Genomic DNA, 23,928 nt, shown 5'->3' with positions numbered 1-23,928 from the left:
TGTGTGTGTGTTTGGTTCTGTTTTTTTCTGGGGAAGGGGAGGGGATTGTGGGCTTGGTTTTGTTGGGTTTTTGTTGGTTTTTGGGTTTTTTTGGGTTTTGGGTGTCCAATGCTGAAGTGAAAACTCTAAAATAAACTGTTAACTTTCTTGACAACACATACATGGCAACTCTAAAAGATGACAATAACTTTGTTACTATGCTCGACTGTGTAAAAGTAAATGATAAAGAAGTGTTGGTTTTTTTTTTTTTAAAAAAAAGAGTGTTTCTCTTTAGGAACAACACAGGAGTTTTGTTTCACTGAGTAATTGTAGTTAGAGCCCTGAACCCTGCTGCTTTCAGGTTGAAATGTGAAATATATTACAATGCCACTTCCTGAAAAATAAAACATTTGTGACTTGAGTGATGAAAACAGTGCAGAACAATCTAAAACATGCCCACAAATTGTTTACAACTTATAAAGCACTGCAGACATGTGGATAGAGCAGCAAACCCTCATTACTCAGAATTAGCAAGCTTCAGTGTGTAATGAGGACAGCAAAATGCCTAGCCAAAAAAAAAACAGCAGCAAAAAAAATTCAAAAGGAAACAAAAAAGCCATCTTCTAACTGATATTCCTAAAAGATTCACTTAAGACTACATATGCAGAGTTATCTTTTAAGCCTCAATTTCTGAATACCTAGGCAATAAGAAAATACAAAAGAAAAGTAATGTAAGTTACAAACAGATCCAAAGAGAAATTATTGCAGAGAGAAAGTGCATTTCTATGGAACAGAAAACAAATATATTTTAAGCCATTGGTTGATGATGAAAAGTATACATAGATGTAAAAAAACACATTTGAAACAGTACAGTGTTTTGTAAAAAAACCCATGCCGCTCATTTAAAAAAATAACACAAGTCAGAGTTGAATGCTATATGCAAGTCTTCTGTCTCTAAATCCTAAATAGCTTTTTGAAAATTCTGTCTATATTGCTTGCAATTTTTGTTTAAATACATAAGCATAACTTTAGCCTACCATCTTAAATTCTTCATTCATATCCAATCCTTCATAAATTCCATTACCTTACTACTACTCAGTGGTAGATAACAGATCATTATCAAGAATTATTTTATATAAAAAATGAAATGCCAATCAGGTAAATGCATTTTATCCACAAATACATATTATATATATTTAAATAATAATAAAATTGTCAATTGTAAAGATTTTTTAGTGATGGACACAACGAGCAAGGAAATAACAATACAATATCCACAAGCTTCAAAGAGAATTTTGAGGGCTAATTCTTTGGCATATTTCCTAAATGCTTTTCCTCATGCAGCATGTAGTTATATGTTCTGTATGCACATTTGTGAGCATGAAAAAACACCCTTGCATGATGGGGTGTTTTTTCATTATGATCTTTGAAAAGAGAATATTTACATTTTTAGTTGGGGTTGTTTTGTTTGTTTGTTTGATCGATTGTTTTTATGAAGTCAAATAAGCTGAATCTTTAGACAAACAGCTGCAGTCTTTGTCAACAAAACAAGAAGTTACCAGTGGCAAACACATACCTCTGTTATGAATGATTTGGCTGTCGAGGGGTTCATTATAAGAATAGCCCGTCTCAGAGTATCCCGGTAGCGGTTCAGTTCTTCTATTCGCATAGTAGCAAAGAGCCCCGTGATCATTTTATTGATGTTGTTTTCTACTTTCTGCAATGCTACATCCATTCCCTGTTGAGATACTTTGTCCAAAAACTCTTGTATTCCACGGATATCTAGGAAAATCAAAAGCCAAACAAGGTGTTAATTGGTAAGTGGAAAAAAGACACCAATAACTGTTCAATTCATCTCACAGAAGCGTTTTGTTCAGTGTCAGGTAGACCCTTATGGGTTTTCACTTAATATTCATTGGAGCTCTTCCTGAGCTATGCTTATGGCATTCCTTAAAGTACTAAATCAGGAAAAAGAATAGCCACACATCAGCTACTGTCCAAAAGAATCACTAGAAAATAAACCTACAAATACTTCTAGCAACTTTCCTAATTTGGTCCAATCACCACACTTGGTCCTTATTTTTCTTAAAGGACTTTCATGCTAAAATCTATAAAGAGCAGTGAAACTACAATGACTGTAACACACAGTACTGCCTTCAAAAGTGGGTTGTTGGAGGGCAACTGAGGGAGAGAAAGGTAGGAAGAACATTGTTTTGTTTTGCAGGACTCGAAATTATGTTATCCACTGCAATGCTATGTAGCTTAATGTATCTAAGTGAAGCTTGGGCTGTTCACTCAGCAAAAAGTCTTAATGCTGTTCTAAATTGCACAGCTATTTATTTCCTTCAAAACAAAAGCCAGACATACAGTTGCAATGGAACCACCTGTTCTTGTCTGGTACTGCTGCTGCTGGCTGAATTTAACAAATTCTTCCATAGCAAACTGCTCTAGTAGAGCTTTCTGGCTCACTTTGAGTAAACCCTTCTTTAAAAATGACTTGGAAAGGAAGAATTGATCAGCAAAATGCTAACTGTGTTCATCACCTAGCTTGTAATATCTTTAATGTCTCCCAAACTGAAATGCCAGGGTACTCTCACATTGTGAGTCTACCTCAAGCTGGTCCAAGTCTTTGAAAGGCCTTTTCCAGTGGTGAATTCCACAAGAGCGAGCAAAAAGCTTGTTTGTTTTTTTCCCTGCTCTTTTGCATAGCTTTAAAAACCCAGACTCTAAGCTTAAAATTTAAAACCATTCAATGACCTCATAAGTCAGAGCAGGGTCTCCTGAACCTCGGGAAAATCCCTCCAGCTTCACTGAGTCCTCACTGTCTGACCCGTACTAACCACCACAGTTTCTCAGTGGTGAGTTTTTTCTGGAGCTAAGTCACCAGTTCCCCGATGTGACTCCTCTCCCCAGCAGTCTCTCAGACCTGCTCTCCCAGAGGACATTCAGTAGGACATCCTTCCTTCCCTGCTGACATGCCAGCCTCCCACACATCCATCTGATTTCATTTAGAGGAAGACACGGTCTTAGAGTCAACAAAACAGACAATGTCTGACACAGGCACTAATTATAGGGGGAAAAAGAAAAGGAAGCCAGTAACCCAACATAAAAAGAATTTCTGAAAAAACATTTCTTTAAAAATAAAGGTTCCTCAGGTTTAGGAGGGCATTTCTGATTAAAACCCATCAAAAAAATATTTCTCCCATTAGAATACTAAATCTGGTCTCTCCTAGGTGCGTGGTGTTCAATCCCATCCCTGGGGGATTGCAGTTCCTCCTCTGCTTCCCTCCTACATCCCTGGTGCTCTATCAGTTCCTTGTTTCGATCACTTGTTTTCCAGGGGAATGGTCAGACCTGAGGCCACAGGCTGATCAGGTGTCTTTCTTCATGAAACATCTTATATTTGAGAAAATTTCCAATTAGATTTTCACAACTGCTTGGCTACTCTGAGATCTTTCATCCTCACCTATCATCTTCCCCTACTCCCTGTCCTTCTTATACAGGGGGATTGGGGGAGAAGTCTGGTCAATCCTAACATGGGATGAGTAAATATGGAATGAAGAATCTCAAAAGCGTTCATACTACTGGAAGCACCTTAGATGCAGTTTGCACGTGATGCAAGACGACAGCAAAAGGCTGGAAAAGCAGACTGAAAGCAGACTGGAGGGATGCCTGAGCACGATAGACTCTGAGGCCCTAGAACAGATGTTACCCGAACAGCCATAAAATCTACCAGGAAAGGGCTCTTGGCCAGCCCTTAGGGTGATCTATTTTGCAGCTGATACAAGTGACACTGCACTGGTACATTGCGATAATAGCTCAGGGAAACCCCAAGACAAACCACAGAGAGAACAGTGGACTATGTAACTGTTGTTTATCAGGATTGCAGCAGCTACATTCTCACAGGGGTACACTGACAGGTGACAGCTTTTAGAGGAACTGAAATTCATTTTAAGACCAGAGGAAATAAAGAAAATCACTTCTTTTGAGAAAAATATTGTGAGGAAGTCTTCTAAAATTTTTCCCCCAAACTGCCTAGACCCTGGCATCCTCTGCTAGCCGTCGAGAGAGCAGTGCTACCAGCATTCAGCTGCGGTCAGTCCTGCAAACATGAAGCAAATGTGGCCGGAGGTCTGGGAGAATTATGTGACTTGCCCGTCCCAGCAAAGCATCAGCAACACGACAGAGAAACGTGTGTGATACATCCTTGAGAAGATTATGGAGATGTCACATATGGATTTAATATGGGAACTATGACAGTGAAAGTATAAGATCAATGCAACTAAGGTCTGGCTAGTAACCATGGCAGACAAACATTACACAGCCCAAAGGGATCCTAGCAGGAATACTCCCAGCATCCAGAACTGGCCTGATAGGCCTTCAGGGAAAAGCTGAAAATACCTGAGCTAGAAATCTTTATGCTGACTTTGCTGGAAAAACTGTACCAAAACTAAACTCAAGCTTTCCTCTTTTCCAAGCCTGGTGAATACTCCTTTTACTGAGCTATACATTTGAGGATTTGAGAGGACTCAACATACTCTGAAGTTTAAATTTCTAACAAACACAGGTGATTTTGGCATTTGACTTCAGGTCATGGCAAAATAAGAAATCTGAGAAGTTCTGGGTTTCACAGAAGTCCAGCAGTCCTATCAAGAAGATCTGAGGTTTAGACATTCACACCTTGATCTGCTTATTTTTGACCACAAACAGTAGCATAAGGAAAACAAAGTTCAGTCTCCACAGTAGAGAAAACACTCTGCCTGTCTCTCCCCAGCAGAGGTGTACTAACTACAAAGGATTACAGATAGCCATCCTCTTCCAGGGCCAGATTACTGAGATACTTCAAATTATAAAGAAATAGCCATGTAATAACTTATAATCAAACAGTCCTCAAAAATCACAGAATCACAGAATGGTTAGAGTTCGAACAGACCTCTGGAGATCATCTATTCCAACCCCCTGCCAAAGCAGGTTCACCTAGAGCACATTGCACAGGGTTGTGCCCAGACAGGTTTTGAATATCTCCAGAGAAGGAGACTCCACAACCTCCCTGGGCAAACCAAAATAATTCAAGAGGGTTAGTCTTGGAAATCGGACTGTCACAATCAGCAAATTGAGTCTCTTGTCTAGAGCTTTAAAATACCATGAACTGGAAAGAAATGGTATTTTAGGCATTTAGGCTATTTTAGGCATTCAGCACTGCAACCCCATCCTTCAGACACTGCTGAAATACCAGTATTACTAAACACTTGAAGAATAAACACGAATAAAATACATGCTTACCCTAAAAATAAAGTTCCATAAGAGAATCAGATACTAATTACAGCTTCTATTTAATATCTAAATCAAGAAAATTAAATTCAATCTAATCAGAGATGTTAGAAATTTTTTTTGCACTTTAAATACCAATTTAAGAAGCAACAAGATTATTTGAACTGCTATGAATATGCCTAGTTTTATGCAAATGATAAAGATAACTTATTTCCACTTTAACCCCTTCATTCTAAAGTTCCTGAGGCTCACCCTCAGGTATCTGAGAGTTACTCAACATCCAGGCAAATGGAACAAAAACTGGATAAAACTGACCAGTTGGAGTCAAAATTATTGAAGTACAAGGAATACATGTAGATGGAATCTAGATACACTATCAAAATATCAGGGGGGAAAGGTTACTCTAGGCTATGAAAGCCTTTCAAAAACTTAAATTCTATAGCATATATCCATATATTCTTCTCTGACACCAGAACAGGGTAAGGAGAAATGATCAAAGTTTTACTTCTCCTTTCAAAACAAGAACATAATTTCACTTGACCTGAATTTATAAACACACTGGAGTTATTGGCTGATATTCTGTATGACCTGTGTTGTCCCAGAAGTCAGATTATAGGATCAAATGGCTTTGTTTGCCATGAATATCTGCAAATATAAACAAAGAAACAATTATATTTAATCTTCACCAAATGCAGGGACAAAAGGGACAGAAGTCCAGTATTATCCTACAGTTCTACATTTATTAGGCAACCATGCCAATAGTACAGTATCTGTGTGACATGCTTTTAGGAAAATGGCACCATTCTAATGGAAAAGATACCAAACCAGGATTCGTAAAACTTCTTTACTGCTTCTGCCTTTGGCATTCATACAACACAAAGGTGTGGGCAGGAAATAAAACCAGACTTTGCTTATACCTCAGCTTACCCAGTAGAAGAATGGAAGTATTGGTGTTGCTCATCTGCTGCTATGAAACAGCAGAGAGCACATAAAAACATCCTGCTACTTAAATGCTATTTAAATCATGATGGTGCTTCCAATATTTCAGCAACAAGTCACTAGCAATGATCGTATTCAAAACATATGCCAAAGAACAGATGCTGCCACTGAATAAGCAGCATTATCTTTCCTGCGTGGATTGTCTGAAAGTGGCACATATCCACACTGCACTGTGGAATCATCTTTCTAATAGATAAACTCCTCCTGCAGAAAAATCTGGCAAGCAACATGTGGCACAGATGGCTCTGCTGCGGAGACACAGGACTGTTCATGTCTGGAACACAGGTGTTTCTTGCCCTGAAATTTGCTAGCCAACATGTTGCCCAGCCAGAAGACGCATTTCTATTTTCTATTTAAATCAGATGAGTCACAGTTATTTCCAGAAACGCAGAACTGCCCATTACCATCAGTATTAATTATCCTCCATACTGATGAAAGCCAAAGTTACCACATAGAGGCAGACCAATGCTGGAGCCAAAGCTGCTATCTCCTCTCCCAACTCAGTGCCACTATTAGTATTATGCTTTCTGTTTTTTCACTGTATAGCCATCACTTCTACTCTACACTTGCATACACAAGACCATAGTACCATTCTGCAGTCAGATACTCAGTATCAGCTTTAAGGTTGAACCAGGCTAGAAATTTAAAAGAAACATTACCAAACATTCTCTTTTTAACCAAAATTGTGGCTGATTTAAGAGATTGTGTAGTTGGCTTGGAAAGTCAAATACACAAAGAGCAAGGCAAGCAAAATTTATCAAGGAATCTTGGAAACAACCTTCCCTGACTACCCATACATAACCATGCCATCACACAGCAGAGGTCTATAGGAAGGTCTTATGCTCTGCAACGCTGGTGCACAGAAGGTCCAACACTGGACACATCAGCCTGGTTGCAGCCACAACTGAGGTGCATCTGCAGAGCAACCTGTGTGGGTGAGCGCAAGGCCCACACCTCCTAAGCTCTGAAGACCCGACTGATATATTCAAATAGAGGTACTCAACATAACACTAATCAAGCTGAGATCTGGATTCAGGTGCCAGTTTTACCACAGACTTGTCATTACTGTGTCAGTTACTGTGGACCTGACCTAAGAAAGACCTTAGGAAATGAAGCGCAATTCAAATTGAATGCAAATACTTAAACTCACATAGTCTTTTCATTGAATAATCTTTGACACTGGAGAAACCACAAGAAACAGGTTAAGTATCTCAAATGCTGTTGCAGAGCATGCTCAGTGCAGAGCTAAGCATCCTTCACAGACTATGGGTCCTATATCTAAATGTCCTCAAATGACGGACCCAGCAGGAACACTTGGACCTCACCTAACACAAACAATAGCATCATTTAATGGAAAGCGCAGCAGTTGCATGGCAGAAAATATGCACAGATAAGAGACAGGGAAAAGGAGCCAGTATTTTCAGGAGATCAGGAGGATTTAAAATCCACAGCTTTCCTCGACACCAGATTGCAGGAGAAATTGTGTCTTTGCTCTTTTTTCATTGAGGTCTCTATACTGTATACATGATAAACCTGGAACAAGAAGATTATTGACTTCCATAACCTGATTTTAATATAAAAAAATAAAATGTGTTCCTTCCACGAGGGTCTTTTAATCACTGGGTCAGTAGTTCCTCTCAGTTCTTTGTTCTCTTTGGCCCTATGTAACTTTCCTTTGTTATCTCTGTTTCTATGCAGAGGCATAATTTCAGAGGGAGCAATTTCCCTAATCCACCTTGGGGAAGTCTAATGATCAGGACATCCTAGAATTAAATATGCTGGGGTTCAGGCATCTCATAGGAAAACCAGCATGCATATGCAGTGAAGATTTTATAAGCTGTACAAAATGAACAGCAAATATTAAATAAACAACTCACATGCTAAGTACCTCTTATACCCTTATTAAAATTGAGAAATCTGCAAGAGAGAAGTAGATGCAAAGTTTCTAAAAAATTTCAGATCACACTATGATCACGAGAAAAGAAATATGACACTATTCACCAATGGTAATAAATTAATCCATCCACCTCTATCGCTGTATTTCACTTAAATCACAAGGTGCTCACTCAGCACTTTGGTTATCTCAAACCTGGTTTACAGTCATTAGCTCATCCTCCCTCTGATACCATTTTAGATCTGAGAACATTTTTCTCACAGTATCCAGATGATAAATACCAACTGATTCAGCTGTAGCAGTAAAGGTGAATGCACCTGTCATAAATATTCATTGGTTGATTTACACAAAAGACCACTTTATTTGTACAGTTGATGAGAAAAGCATTGTATAACAAATGACACTGTTCAAATTCTTATCAAGAAAGCTTTATAAGTCTAGCACAGAGATTCTTCCTTACACAATGATGGCTAACATGACAGCAACTATTAATTATGGAAATGAACTGTACACAAGGGAGATGTGCAGTTCCAGTCAGACTCCGATGGTGCCACTGCTCTGCTTAAAGCCTTGAGCAAAGTGATTGCATTCCTGTGCACGTGTTGATATTTATTAACATGGTTAAGATCTAGACTGAGGAAAACAACAATTTAGCATGATGATTCAATAACAGTCCTTCATCCTACTTTCACAGCAGTGGGATTCCCTCTCATTAGTCAGCCTAAATGTAATTCAGCGATCCTCCAAAGTAAAACAAAGAAATAATAATAAAACAAAACTACATTAGCTCTTTCATAATAGCATTTGGGAACTCTGAGTAGTTACCTGAACTATTTCAGCTAGATGATCTAGATTCAGAGAATATAGCACTAGTTCAAACTCATTATAAGTAAATTCAAGCTCGAGTGTTTAATTACATATGAAATCTCATTTATATTATCAAAATTTCTGGAACCTAACAAGTGGGGATGATATTTCTTGGGGGAAATTGAAAAATTGTAAATGGTAAGAATGACTGTTTTTTCCTCCCTTGCTTGCAATTTTCTGAAATTTCACACATCAAAAAAAAAGACAACAAATTTTCTCAAATTTCTTAATATCATCCAGTTGAAAAAAAGGAAGAAAAATATACTTACATACTTTTTTTTTTTGAAGACATTTCCATCTCTAACAGTAATAAAAACAAGTAACTTTTATTTTGTTGTTTGATATGAACTATTGTGGCACTACCGAAATGTCTATGTAATCCTTATTTTAAAGGATCATCCAAATGTCATTTACATTAGCTACTTTTTGTTTCATGCCATATATCAATTATTAAAGAATATCCCTTAAATAAGAAAAGTCAATACGGACAATCTCACATAGCTGAATCAATGTTGGGGGAGAGATATTAACTTTCGCAGTTTTCACATCCTGAAAGACTTAAGTTTCCAACCTTACTGGTGACTGACACAAGATTTTTCCTTTGAGTTTCTCATTTTTTTAACTGGAAAGAAAGAGGAAAAAAAAAATCAAAGGATAAAAAAAGATAAATAAAATTGAAGCTGGAACTAATCCTTAAGAGTATCAGCTGCTACCTTAGCTTCTCAAAAATAGAAAGGGAGTCAGATTACGATCACCCCTCACTCGTAGAGCCTGACAATGCAATATGTTCTATAATCACATACTTTTGACTGTGTAATGTGCTTTCTACCTCTTCGTTCAATTTTTTTTTGACTAGTTTGCATTAAAGATTTCCAAAAGACTTCTAGGAGTTGCCTTTGAGTAAAACAACCTCTTGCAAAGAAATAAATTTTCCTTGTCTAGTGCCTCTGAAGATGATAATGGCTTAGAGCCTAGTGATGCTTATCCTCAGCATTTACTCTCCTGTTAAAAACATGCCAAACTTGAAAAATTATACTTAAATCCAATACAACTGTTCAACAGAGCTCTATAGCCTCTGCCTAGATATATGCCTTAATTTAATAGCAAGTAATCCATACTTCTGTCTGTATGATACACCAACCCTGTAGAACACTACTGCTCCCTGTTGGTTTTCATAAGCATGAGGAACCATGCATCCCTTTCCAAGGAGGTGGTGAGGAATAGTGAAGTGACTATCCTTGCAAACTTCCTTGTAATAAACCAAGTGTGACTATGTGTGTTATAAGCTTACATAAGACAAATTATTCTCTGACTGTGCATCAATCTGCTCCTCAGTAATTTTTTTTCAGTTGATTAAAAGTTTACACTACAGAAATAAGACTATTTTATGAGTGGACTGGTGCTGTGAAGAACATAAGCTAAGAAAGTGATGCTGATAAACTAAGATTTAGAAATACTGCATAAATATTTTCTAGCCTTTTCCTGTCTCTCTGCTTCCTCTTTTTCTTGACTGGTTAAAACTCTTAGTGAGAAGTTTTCTTTTCAATTTATGACACTACCTGACATTTATGAAGTTATTTTGCTTAACTCATGCCTTTTTTCCAATGGTGGTGTAATTTTTTCCATTCAACATGCAAAGTACTTTGTTCAATAGTTTCCTTGTTTGATAACTGTTCATTCATTTAGCTGCCAAAATATCAGTTTACAAACTCAATTTTAATACTTCTGAAAAAAATACTAAAACAATGTATTGAGAGCTGAAAAATACTTAGCAAACAGTAGTGGAGATCAGTAGAAGGTTCATGTATTCAAATAATCTTAAAATAAGTCACTTTCCTTCTTGCTTGCAGACTGTGCATGTACAAAAGAAATTTCAGACCTCTGCAAAACCTTGAGATAGCACCTCGTTTACAGTGATCACCCATTTGACAGATATTCAGAGAACATCTACAGTTCAATTTTGACCTCAGCACTGAAATTCTAGATATAATAAAGAATTTGGTCTTCCTTCCTTACTAACACAACACAGTTGGCTGCCAGGCCAAGCCTTCAAATACTTTATCCATTCCATCCTTAAAGACAGCAACATGAGCGAATGACAAAGCCTCTCTTGCCTATCTACATATTCACTTATAGCTCCTGGAATGCATTTCCCCAACTATTATGTGGTTAAAAAGCAGAAGCATGGCCATTGTTCCACCAGAGGAATTTTATAGAATAGTTCAGTTATCTCAGAAGCTGAATAATTTTAGGATCAAACAAAATATATATTCAATTTCCAGTGGTACTGTCAACCAGAAAAAGCAAGTTGTTATGAAAGTTCTCACAAACAGCTGCTAACTGGCAATATAGTTAAGTGATACATTAAAGTTACACAGATGAAAAAATACATGTTCCTTTCCTTATCTGGATGACATAATAAACACTAATGGAAAAAAAATTTCAACAATAAGCTTGAATTAATTATATGTTTATTAAGGCACAGTGAAGTAAATGAGTATGGGAAGTTGGCAAGGAGCCAGATGAGTAATAAACAGCTTTAAGACTGTCTGGAGACAGACTTGAGAATATTATAGTCATCAGGCAGCTGAAAACAGCCTCAGGGTAATTATAAGCATTTGCAATTGATTAAAGAGAGCATGGTTCTTTTACAAATCTTTATTAAACTTGCATTAGAACTTTAAATGATTTGAAAATGTTATGGTTTAGAGCACACCTTTGTCAGTGGTCATCATGTATTTATTTCTGGAAAATGTGTCTGCAGGAAAGCATCAGTGGAATTACTTACTCTATATGGTTTTTAAAGGAGATACTAGGTATCCAGGGTCCATACATACAGATGGGTATCATCTCAGAATATCACCCCTCTTACAACACAGGAGGCAGCCTCTCTGCAATCAGCTCAGCCTTTCGAGTTCCAGATATAATCCCTTCTTTTCCAAGATCTTTAAAGAACAGTATGCCAGTCCTATAGCATTATACTCAATTTATTTGAAAACAACCACCTTCCTGGGGCAGGGATAGGGAGAATGTTCTCTTTTATCTTCATAGTTTCACAGACCTCTTGACTTAGGCTGGAATCATCAGTAGTAGAGATCTCACTGCTTTCCTCCTTGAGATTGTATTTTATTTTGTGTCTTTCTCTGAAATCCCCCCTCAGATTGAGCTTGAGATATCCTTTTAGTGATGTGACCAGGTATGTCACACCACCGTCTTCATCCTTTCCTAGTGCACAAATAATCCGAAACCCCTGTGTATGCTGAGGAGCAAGAGGACAGACCCATGACAATGTTTCTGCAAGACAGATGGCCCCTAAACTTTTTCCTACTGCTAACCTCCTCCCTTCCCTTTCAGCAAAGTCTTCAATTACTTCTTCAACCTCCATTTGCTATGCGAATGCCTCCTTTAGCCTCACAGAGCAAATCCTCTTCATAGCCTTAATGCTTATTCTGTTTCTTTTCTGTACAAAAGTTAAAATTAAATTACCACCTAAGGGAACGGCAAATATCCATTGCCAAATACACATAGTATTAGTAGGCAGGTAAAAAAACCTGTAAGTGAAGATATGTTAGTCCTGGAATCAGTAAATATCGCATAAATCAACAGTCATGGTTGCATATCAAAGGCATACTGGGTTTAAAAACACAAGGTTAGGCCAGAAATTTGGACAGAAAAGTGTGGTTTCTTAACTTTTTTTTTTTTTTAATATAAAATACAGAAGGGTTTTTAGATATTGCTGCCACCACTATAAAAGAGAATGGGAAATAGGGAAAATTCATTCTCCAGAAACAATTCCCCCACCCTTCCTAGATAAAGTGCAGAATCTTTCTATCTCCTTTGGCACCAACAAAACATTAAAAATAAATGTTTTCAAACAGCTAAACTTTCTCCCTTTCATCTTAGAAATGCAGAGATACCTACACTGTAAATCGCACAAAAGTCACAAGTATGTTCTTGCAATGATTGACCAGTTTCTTCATAAAGAATTTACTACTACAGAAAAGCATCTACATATTCCTGGAAAATACAGTGAACTGTAAACAGCCTGAATAGTAAGACTTGAATTACAAAAGTTTGCCCCTTGTTGATACATCACAGAGATAAAAACCAACAATATGCTGGGATTCTAGGTCAGTTACTCTGCTTATATAGCCTGGGCTTACACATTCAGATCTCAAATGACTAATTTCTTTTCCTCTGCGACTGAATGTGTAAGGGTCTTTTTCATGTTACTATTTGGGGACTGGCCGTTGTCAGATGCCAGTCTGTGAGTGAGGCAGGATTTGCTGCTTCAAACTGTATTTTGTTTGCTTTGAACTTTAAACCATAAAGTAAAGATGGAATAACTTGCAAAGCTTGCTCAAAATGTTTACAGATGTCAGTGTCTCTCTTTACAAATCTAAACTTTGCAGTTTCCAAAGGTATAAGTTATACATTTATAGTGCCCAGTCTGAAAAAGCCTCTGCAGCACAGTGATCCTACAGTTTGAGCTGAGCAGTCAAGAGTGAAAAGAGGAGGATCTGATTTGGATGCTTAAATGAAGTAAATTTGTCTTGGACATACTGTGTGAATAGTAATTTTAATAGCAGGTTGAGAAAGACATCAATCTAATGCATAATTTTGCTGCATTTCATACCTCCTATTCTTTAACTCTGCAAGAAGACTGTCCTTAACGGCATTTGAAGCAGCACAGAATTGTCCTTGAACACTCTTAATATCCTCATATGGACAAAATCAGATTTCGTGTCCTGGGCAGGCCTTTATCTTGTTTTACCTCAAGGAACAAAACACACTGAAGGGGGCTGACTGCACTGTTTTCACTGGGAGTTTGATCTAGATGATCCCAGCAGAGAGCAAGGATGGGGGAAAAGACGACTCATCTCATTCTAATTTTCACAAGTTCATCTGAGTTTATACACTAATAGTAAAGATACAATTGTAGTAAATGAAATGCAAACAAACATCGCCTAAGTCTGCTCAAGTTAATATGTTCTCTTTTCTCACCTCCCCGCTCGTTAACTGTTACTGTGTGTTAGCCTCACATTAGTTACTGGCAAGGCTCTACCGCTGACAGAAGACTACAGCTTTACTAAAATCTTTCACTAGTTTCTCAGCTTAACTAAGTCAACAGCAGCAAAATACCCTTTGATTATTATCAAGGTGTCTTTTGTTTTGTTTTGTGTTAGAATAGTCAGCCTACCTACAATTTTATGTGGAAAAAGACTATCAGTTAACATCTTAGATGCTGATTATTTCAGAAATGCATTTCCACATCACTTCTTCAACACCCAGCTGGTTATAACTTAATGAAAGAATTGCTTCCTTCAAAGACTTTAACTTTCATTGTTGGTAAAGAACCTTTAAGTAGACTTGAATCTTCTATCATTTAGACAGAAGAAGTGTTAAAATGTTAAAACTGGATATACTAGTCTACTTATATTCAAAAAAGAATTTAGTAGTTTTAAAAAAGGATAACATTGGGGAAATAACTCTCAGCTCTGTAGAAAGACATTTCCAATTATAAACAATTCTCTAACTCTCTGATAATTAAAAGGAACCTATGATAGACTACAAGATAAACATCAAAAGCAATTCAATTCATAGGATTAAAAAATATGATATTGATAAATTGACACATAAATGCTTGCAGACTCTTTTAAATGTGTAAGGGTTCTGGTTTAGCACAGCATTTACTTTGGATATGAGCCCAATGTTACTGTAGGAAAATTTATTTTAAATATGAAAGGCACATTTTCTTTCACAGAGTGACATTATTACTGGAAATAATTTCCGTAATACAACCAAAGTATTTTGTTATAAATCATTAAATTAAAGCACTATACAAAATAATTTCTCAGAAAGGAAAGTACTGGAATTCTGCTGGTTTCTGGAACCAGTCTAACAGCATTTTCATCTTTTCTAACTTACAAAAATATGGCAACAATGGGAAAAAATAAAGGATTAACACATATCAGAATCTATATTCTCATTACTTCTCAAGTGCCATTTACTGCTATGACATCACTTAATATTAAGATACATACCTTAAGAAGGAAAAATCACCACATACAAAAAAACCACACCAGGGCAAGAAATTGCTCTGTTGGCACAAGTGTCAGTTCTGCAGAGGACCGTGCAGAACATAGCAATAATCTCTTCCTAATGTCAATTTAATTCTAATGCAATTGTTGATCTCCCACCTACTTTAATTTTTAATACTAAATGTTATATTAAAACATCTAATATTAACTGCTGCAAGCAGTTAAACTGAGCAAAGCTTCCAACCAGAATTTGATTTTAGGTCTGTATGAGCTGAGAAAAAGAAATAAATCTCACATTGCAGCAAATCCTCTCAGGCAAGCTGAGAAATGGGACTGGTATCTTCCAGAGGAAATGGCAACCACCCTTAGCTGCACTGACACTTTGACCAATGGGCTGGCCTACCCCTGGACTTCCCCCCCATGTCTGCATGCCCAGAGTTCATAGAATCATAGAATCATTTTGGTTGGAAAGGACCTTTAAGATCATCGAGTCCATCTGCTAACCTCACACTGCGAAGTCCACCACTAAACCATGTCCCTAAGTACCACCACATCTACTTGTCTTTTAAATCCCTCCAGGGATGGTGACTCCACCATTTCCCTGGGCAGCCTGTTCCAACATTTGATAACCCCTTCAGTGAAGAATTTTTTCTTAATATCCAGTCTAAACCTTCTGTGGTGCAACTTGAGGCTGTTTCCTCTTGTCCTGTCACTGGGAGAAGAGACCAACACCCACCTCGCTACAACCTCCTTTCAGATAGTTGTAGAGAGCAATAAGTTCTCCCCTAAGCCTCCTTTTCTCCAGACTAAAGAGTCTTGATTTCTTTTTAAAAGAGGCACAGAAGCTAACGGTAATGTTCCATTCCTCAAGCTCTCACAGGTTCTCAGGCCAACTGTCTTTTACAAAACACGAACTGATGCTGGGTTTTTTTTCCTCCCCAAGCATTTCACATCTATAGACCCACCTAAATGAATGGCTTTCTCAAACATCACAGAATAATCAGAGTTGGATGGGACTTCAGGAGGTCACATACTCTAACCTCCTTCTCAAAGCAGGGCAAATACCAAATTTAGTCTTCTCCACTCTATTAACAAGTGATTTCAGCTCCTTTTTTCTTGCCCTGAATTTCTCCATTCCTCCCACTGAGCAAGCCCCTTTTTGGTCAATACTGAACCTGGGAAGAGAAAAAGTGCACTGCTAACATACTGGAAAAGCTTTGAGTATATCAATAAAATAGCAAGAAAAGGAGATATAATTTGTTAAGATTTATAATAAGCTCCTGGCAAGATTGCTCTCTAGGGACTGCTAAGAAAACAATGTCATCGCGGGTATGAGGAAAACTACTACTCTAGATCAAAAATGGGTTAAGAGAATTAAGAATAGGCAAAATACTATGTCAAGTCTAATGATTTCACCTGAAACAGGGTAGTGAGGAATTAGAGAGGCATTCCAGTATGAGCAAGAAGAGGGATTTGAGAGACAGAGAACAACTCTCAGAGTAATGGAAATAACAAGAGGCCTCAGGTTAGAGATAGTGATCTGAAACTTCTGCTTTCTTGTTCCTTATTAAAAGTGAAGGAGGAGATAGTCAATGAAATCAGCAACATAAAATTTTATAAAGAAACTGTAGGAAGCAAAAGGAGAATATAGAAAGTGCTTGCTGCCCTAGAATGGCTGTTGAAATCAAGGATATAGCTCCATTTAAAGAAACTTTATACCTTTGCACAGTTAATAGCCCTATTCAGAATTGCAAGTTAACTTAAAACTCAGGTTGCATTTAAAATCTTACTAGTAATGGTATTAGTCCCAAACTATGCACTAAACAAAAAAAAGACAACACAACCCCCTCAAGAAAACACAAAAACCCCACCCAAAAGACTCAAACCACACAAATGCTTAGAAAGGGGTCAGACTGCTCAGTATATACTAAATGCAGAATTATTTTTTTTCACCTTTTCCTGATGTACATGATAGTGATCACTGATCAGAGTCAGATTACCAATCTGTCTGGCCAGTATGGCATTACTTGTGGACTACTGAAGTCAGAACACGATAGAGGCTGGTAGAAAGACTTAATACCTGCCACATGTCATGTCTGGGCATGATGTGTCACTGAATGAGCTACTGGTCTGAAACTTATTCCTTGCAGGCAGGCATCCATGTTACATAAGTCACACTGTAATGAGATTCTTACCCAGAAATCAAGGACAAAATGACATGGTGCCTGAACTGCATTCTCAAATTAAATACTGAAACTTGAATAATTTAAAACTAGCATTTACAAGTACAATTACTCAAAATATTGATTATAAAATGTGTCTGATATTTTTAAACTTAAAAATACATGTAAAAAGATATCTTTTAGATGGCAAGATTATGGTCGTCTTCATAGGTACACTGGTACTTAAATGCACAAACTCATAAAACATGAACAAAAATACTCTGCTGCAAGCTTTCTGGAATATTTTTGTGTGTGTGTGTTCCTTATCCTATGGCTGGTGTTTTTAGGTTCTGCTTTGTTATAAATAGGAATTCTCCCATTCATCATTTTCTATCGTTCTAATTTAAGAATCTATTATGCAGCCAGGGAACAAAAATCAATAACACCTGACCTGAATGAACCACATATTATGCACAATAAATTGCTGAAGTGAGCGTTTTTCCATAGCTTAAAGATTTAACTTTGAAAATAAATTTTAAAATGTTCATCCAAACCAGTCATGATTACTTATGAATAATGGATGCATCTGAAGAAAACAGACCTGGTTTCAAAGCAATTCTCCATAGAAAAAAGATCATAAAATTATTTAGATAATGCACCTATACTAGAGAAATCTGTCCAGCTCTCCTCTCAGCTATAGAAAACATCTGTACCAAACCTGGCTGAGTCACCGAGCTGAATGGCATAGTCTTGTGATGCTGCTGTCTGTGTCGCAGTTACTAGCACACAACCACCATCAATTCAGCACCTTTCAGGAACACTGAATGAATTCAAAAAAGAAGGAACATTGTCTTCTCCAGGCCCTCCTCCTCAAGTTCTGTGCTCTGCATAAGTTATCTCTACAAGTTTTATATTTATGAATAGCAGCTCATTCTTGCTGAGGTCTCTGACCTACATTCACCACTGCTTCAGCTTCTGGCCATCAAATATATGCCAACACACACAAGAGATTCACCACGCAACAAACAATTCTACAGAATGTAGAATCTTACATGTTGCCTCTTGAATTGTCATCTTACATTTATACAGTCCAAAAAACAAGAGAACTTGCTAAAAATGTTTATGCTTCATAAATACTGGCAGAATTGAAAGCCAGGTAAGTTCTCCATTTATCAGCTAACTCTAACAAATTATCAAATAAACCTGTAAATGTTGATGGACTTTAGAAATAGATTTCTCTGAGGTGCTGTGAAATGCTGACAGAACCATAAATGTTCATAAGCAAAACATAGTCTATTGGAAGACTATAAAGATGTATTATGACAGCTTTCAACAGAATTATGGATTTGACAAAAATCACCCTGCTAAATAAATACTTACCGTAGTCGTTATCATAAAAAATAATGAATTTCTGCCAGGCATATTCTGTGACCACCCTCAAGATGACATCATTTAAGTAGACGGGGGGGCGGACGGAGAGTGTGTAGTCATCGTTGCGGTTGCTCCTGGTGAGCCCGCAGCCGCTCCTTGGCGTTCCTGCCGTTGAGCGCTGGATGAAGAGGTGAGGGATATGCATGGCGTCTGCCAGAGACTGCAGGGATCCTGCTGACGTGCAGCCAATGGAGCTGACAAGGGCCAGGATGCCTTGGTTCATCAGGTCACAGGCTGTAAGAAAACACAGTGATATTGAAGGTGAGAGTGGTTCAGTGCACAGGGCCTATTTTGCTGTTGAAACACAGATACTGGAAACTGAAAAGCAACGGGTTTAATCAAGTGAAATATGGATAAAATTCTGCACATTGAGTAATTGAGACCTAAAATTCATTAAAATCACAAGGCTTCTCTATTAACTTTCAGCTGTCTTGTGGTGAAAGCTGGGAGACTGCCCTGTCTACCTTGCCCAGAAATGAATTATCCCTTGAAAACAACACCCACCCCTGGGCCTTCTGAGGAACATTAAGAACTGATTCCAGCTACCGAATTAACATAACCACCCAAGGAGACAAGCACTCTTCAAAGTCTAGCACAACAGCTCCATGAATAGGATCTTTGCATTACACAGAGAAAACTGAAAGAAATAACAGCTCAGGCTTGCTGTCAACCTTTGAAGACAACTGAATATGATTATGTACATTAACTTGTCCAAGCAAAAACTGAGTTGCTTTTGGGTTTTAACAGATATATGCAATAATCTTATGTAACTTCCTATTTCTCTTTAAAAAAATAAAAACAAAACAAAACAAAAAAGCTAGTCTTATAAATAGCAAAATGTTTTCAAAATTCAGTGAACAGTTTACATACATTTACTCTCCTCACTTCTGTAAGAAAGGCATGGAGTTGTTTATGAAAAAAATAACACCTTGTAACTAATGGTCCTGTTAATGAGGGCTGAGTTACAGCAGACAGTCTGAAGTACAATACCAATGACATCCATATTAATACCAAAGGTGTTTATCATGATTAATGTTAATGCAGTTAATAAATATCAAAAGAATTAATAATGATTAGGTCTGTAATTGAAGGATCGCCCAGTGAAATAAAGCAGAGTCAAGTGTTTATATTGGGTTTCTAACAGACTTGAGAGCTTGGATGAAGAAACAAGGGCTTGTAGCATAATTCCCCAGAGCACACCCAAGGCTAAATTCTGAAATACTCAATTTGCCACTGGCAAAGCTACATGTGCATTTAACCTGCATTTACACATGTAAGTTAGGTAATGGGACAGTAAAGAGTAATATGTATTTACATATGAGTATCTAATACTAAACTGTGCAATTACTTATTTTACAGGAATATTCTGCACACACAACAGGTGCAGGCAAAACCAAGAAACCCACATGTGAGAATACATTCCTGTAAAAACACAAAAACATATTTTAGCGCCAGACCTGTTGTCTCATATGATATGGCTCTTACTCACAGTGAATAAGGATTTACTTCACACTTATTGATCTCAATGGGAATATTTACAGTGGGAGGAACGGAGTTCCACATTCAGGCCCACGTGGAGATTGACTTCGTAGCCAAAGGACAGCACCAGAGGTCATGAATGCAGATAACCACCCTCTCATAAAGCCAATGCATTATTCTCATTAAGATACAGAGATCTGGAACATGCCACGGTGGATTCCCAGGGCATACCAATGCCACTGAGGTTCTGTCCGATGGGAACACTTCTGAATTCCTTCATGCAGGTAAATATGGGAGGGTGAGGGTTCCCACAGAGAGGTTTCAAAGTGTTTTGGCTTAGGATAAAGTGTTCATTCTGTATATGCTCTGAACATAGCTCAGCTTCTGGGCTTCAGGTTAAAGGTAATACGTTTTCAATAACCACAAGTATCCTTTTTCAGAAAAGTACAAAATATCATTGGTAATTGGACAAAAAAACCCATCAGTATCTCACAAAACTCTAATATTCAGAACATTTCAAAACAATCTTATTAGCTATTCATCTTTTATCTTGATTGTTACGTTCTTTATCATCACTTTCAACAAAGATAAAGACTTGTCAAGTTATCTTTTTAGGGAGATGCTGAATCTCTCTCTTGATATGGTTTTTCTGCACCAAGTACTGCAATATCTAGGTTGCATATCCCAGTGAGAATGTTACTGCTTGAGAAAAACTACTTTTATTGATATATCGATCTATCCATCAATAAATACCTGTAGCTATTTATATGTCAATATATATCTTTATAGCTAGATATCAACAGACGAATAAAATTGATGTTAGATTTTGCAAAAGCCTGCTTTTAATTCCATGAATATTTAAGTCTACATGGTCCTGATGCCACCCGTTCAAATAAAATATGTAGTGTGACCCTCCAGTCTCTCAAACGTGACTTTAAAAAATATAGCAGAGTCGAACTGCATTACAAAAATTGCCTGAAAACGTCTAAATTTCCACGCATGCTTTCAAACTGAGAATAACCAGTACACTCCCTGTAATGCTATGAAGCGGGAAACATGCTTTTTGTGAAAATTGTTATTGAAACATGAAGGGGAAGAAAACAGCATGGAACATTTAGCTCCACAGGGTCGAATGCTAATACTGGCAAACAAACTGAATAATGGATTAAAATCTTCTCTCTTGACACTGCACCACATTTGTTACAATAGCCTCAGGAATGAAGTCGCTCATGTGTCTCTTTCTTCCATGATATGCTTATGAGAATTGTCTGTGCTGGATTGGGGCAACATGCACTTAATTATGCTCACAAATGGACCTTATTCCTGTACACTTAGAGACTATTTAATACACAGAGTTAGCTGCTGGAGAAAGGTCTGTTAGCTCAGAAGCAGGCTTTTCTAGAAAACGAGTGCATGAGTTGCAGAGTTCACCTCTGAGCCAGTCTGACTGGATTATTCTTTGAACAGAAATATAATTTCTACAATATATACATATACAAAGTAAAACCTATACGATATGTCAAACTATCATGTATGATATTCATATATTCCTTAGCCAAGCAAAACTTCTGTTGGCTCCAGTGAAAGAGTTGATTGGTAAAAAGCATAAGACTGAGGTCTACATGTTTTCCTAACCCTTTTTTCCCACCACAGACAAAGGCTCTATTAAGTCCTTTTCCTAGTGAACCAAATCTTTCAACTGTATCTTATCAATTGACTGAAAGCTCTAGTTCAAACATATTTGAAATCTCGGTTGCATTCCCTTCTTGAGCCTGAAATATCCAAGGTATATTTTGTCCTATCTGGGTTGAAAAAAATCCACACACTCACATATATGTATAACAGGACTTAAATGCTATCTTGCCATTCAAAACTCTGTTGCAGTTTAATTTACTACAACCTCCTTAGAGATTGTATTTCCAAGCTGGTACTTAGTCTACTGCCAATATGATCAAGGAATACTATTTTGCCATCAACTAGAGAAAGAAAAATATTGCCATGTCTTTTAAGTCCCTCTATCAGGACAATAGAAATGTCAAATTCAAATGGACTTGTACACAGCTTCACTGCGAGTTTAACAAAGAAGGAACAGAAAATTAGTAATAGTGTTTATAAAACACTACTGTTCCATACAGTAAGTTTTGTTTAAACATAAGCTGTCCAGACATTAATTTGCCCTCATAACCACCAGATAGCAGATACTATTAAAAACTGGATCTTCACCAGCTAAAGGAATAAAACCGATCATAGAATTTTACACATTGCATAGAGAGAGTATCAACAATGTCTATGAAATAAGATAATTTAAAATGTTTCTCCATTGTAGATATACATCGCACATATGGCACATAGAATGTATAGCAGACACTGGCATGCACCCAGGATTACATTTACCTCTTCAGTTTATCTTGTCTTTCTCAAAATGCAAAGTTACTGAATTTCCAACACTGGTAGGTCGATTGCCAGTAACAAAAAAGTGATCTTTTAGAGTAAAATCTCTTCTAAGTTAGTTTGGCACAGCATCTAAAGAAAATAAAAAACCTAATTTCATGTTCAGTATGCTATTTTTGTTAAAATAAAGAGTATAGCCAATGCAATTTGAAATAAATAATTTACATCTAGGCTATCAGCTTGTATAAGCACTTCCAGCAAAGCAGAATTTAAATGGTTATGGTTACAAATGTGTCCTTAAAACGTGTTCTCTGTAAAATGGAAACAATGGTAGGTCCTTAAATAACTACTAGTTGCTGTAATTTAGGAAAACAACATAACAAAACTATAAATAAAAGCAAGTTTAAAAACAGATTCAGGAATAAATAAGAAGCACCAAAAAAAAAGGACTACTAAGATTTAACTATTGCTATGAATGTGAACATTTTCTTATTTTTTTCTCCATTTTTCTTCCTAACAATAAATCATACCAAATCACCCTCATACACCACAAACTGACAAACCAAATTGAAAAAAATTAGAGTAAGATCTCTGGAGACTTCAGTAACAGCCTAATTTTGCTCCCATTTAAATTGCTGGTTAAACAAAGTCAGACCAATTCTTAACATTATTTTTTTGAAATTGTTAAGTATTGTGCATAAAGAGTGGGTAGTATCCCTTTAAATAATCAGAAATGTATTCTAGGGTCCTTTCCATCTTCTATAATTTAGAAACTACCAGGTTCCTTCCAGCACTGTTGTGTTGCTTGACTGAGCAGAAGTTAGAGTTAAACCCTGTTCCCAGAGTCCTGGGTCCCATGGGCCTGACTTGGACACCCCAGTGTCATTCCCCTGGATGTCCTTTTCAAAGCTGGTATCACTTCAAACCCACTGCTCGTGGAGGTTTTCCACATATTACCCACAGAGAGTAGTGCCTCAAAGCTATTTAGCTGAATGTGAAGCTGGAAAAAAAGAACTCTCTTCACTCATATCCCTGGTTTGGGATGGAGGGTGAGGGGTTATAAACAGGTTTTTTTCCAGTGCATCTGCTCTGTGTTTTGGAAGTGCTCCAAGGACTCTGAAACCAGGAGGGCTCCATACGATCGGGCCAAATTATCTTTCTCTTGATTTCTGTAGAAGGTGAGTAGTGCATTTCCACAGAAACACTTTTTATCTTCTTACTCTCTTTTGGTGCCTGTACGATTCACCACCAGATGGATCAGAGGTTCCCTGGAAGGATACTCAGATTCGTTCCCTATTCCAACAAAATAGCCAGGAACCTACAATATGGTCAGAGGTCAGGGAGAAAAATCTAGTCCATAAGAACCTCAGGTTTTTGCCATACGTTAGCCATGGAGAGAGTATTTACAGATTTA

At 37.3% G+C, this 23,928-nt stretch overlaps 1 protein-coding gene across 2 annotated transcripts in view; it reads right to left on the bottom strand.

Moving 5' to 3' along the window:
* The window catches only part of GRID2 (glutamate ionotropic receptor delta type subunit 2), a 774,093-nt gene that overhangs the window by 302,027 nt on the left and 448,138 nt on the right, over positions 1-23,928 (bottom strand). Inside the window, exons 3-4 of one of the 2 annotated variants that reach the window (XM_068403567.1) lie at positions 18,594-18,878; positions 1,556-1,761 (exon numbers count right to left, since the gene is read on the bottom strand). In XM_068403567.1, the coding sequence (XP_068259668.1) occupies positions 1,556-1,761; positions 18,594-18,878 (491 nt within the window). The remainder of the gene's footprint in view (positions 1-1,555; positions 1,762-18,593; positions 18,879-23,928) is intronic. The other variant, XM_068403569.1, reaches the window with a different exon arrangement.

Source organism: Nyctibius grandis, chromosome 6 (assembly GCF_013368605.1).
Source record: "Nyctibius grandis isolate bNycGra1 chromosome 6, bNycGra1.pri, whole genome shotgun sequence".
Lineage (NCBI taxonomy): Eukaryota > Metazoa > Chordata > Aves > Nyctibiiformes > Nyctibiidae > Nyctibius > Nyctibius grandis.
Note: the sequence above shows the minus strand (reverse complement) of the source record. Positions and strands in the feature narration are given on the sequence as shown.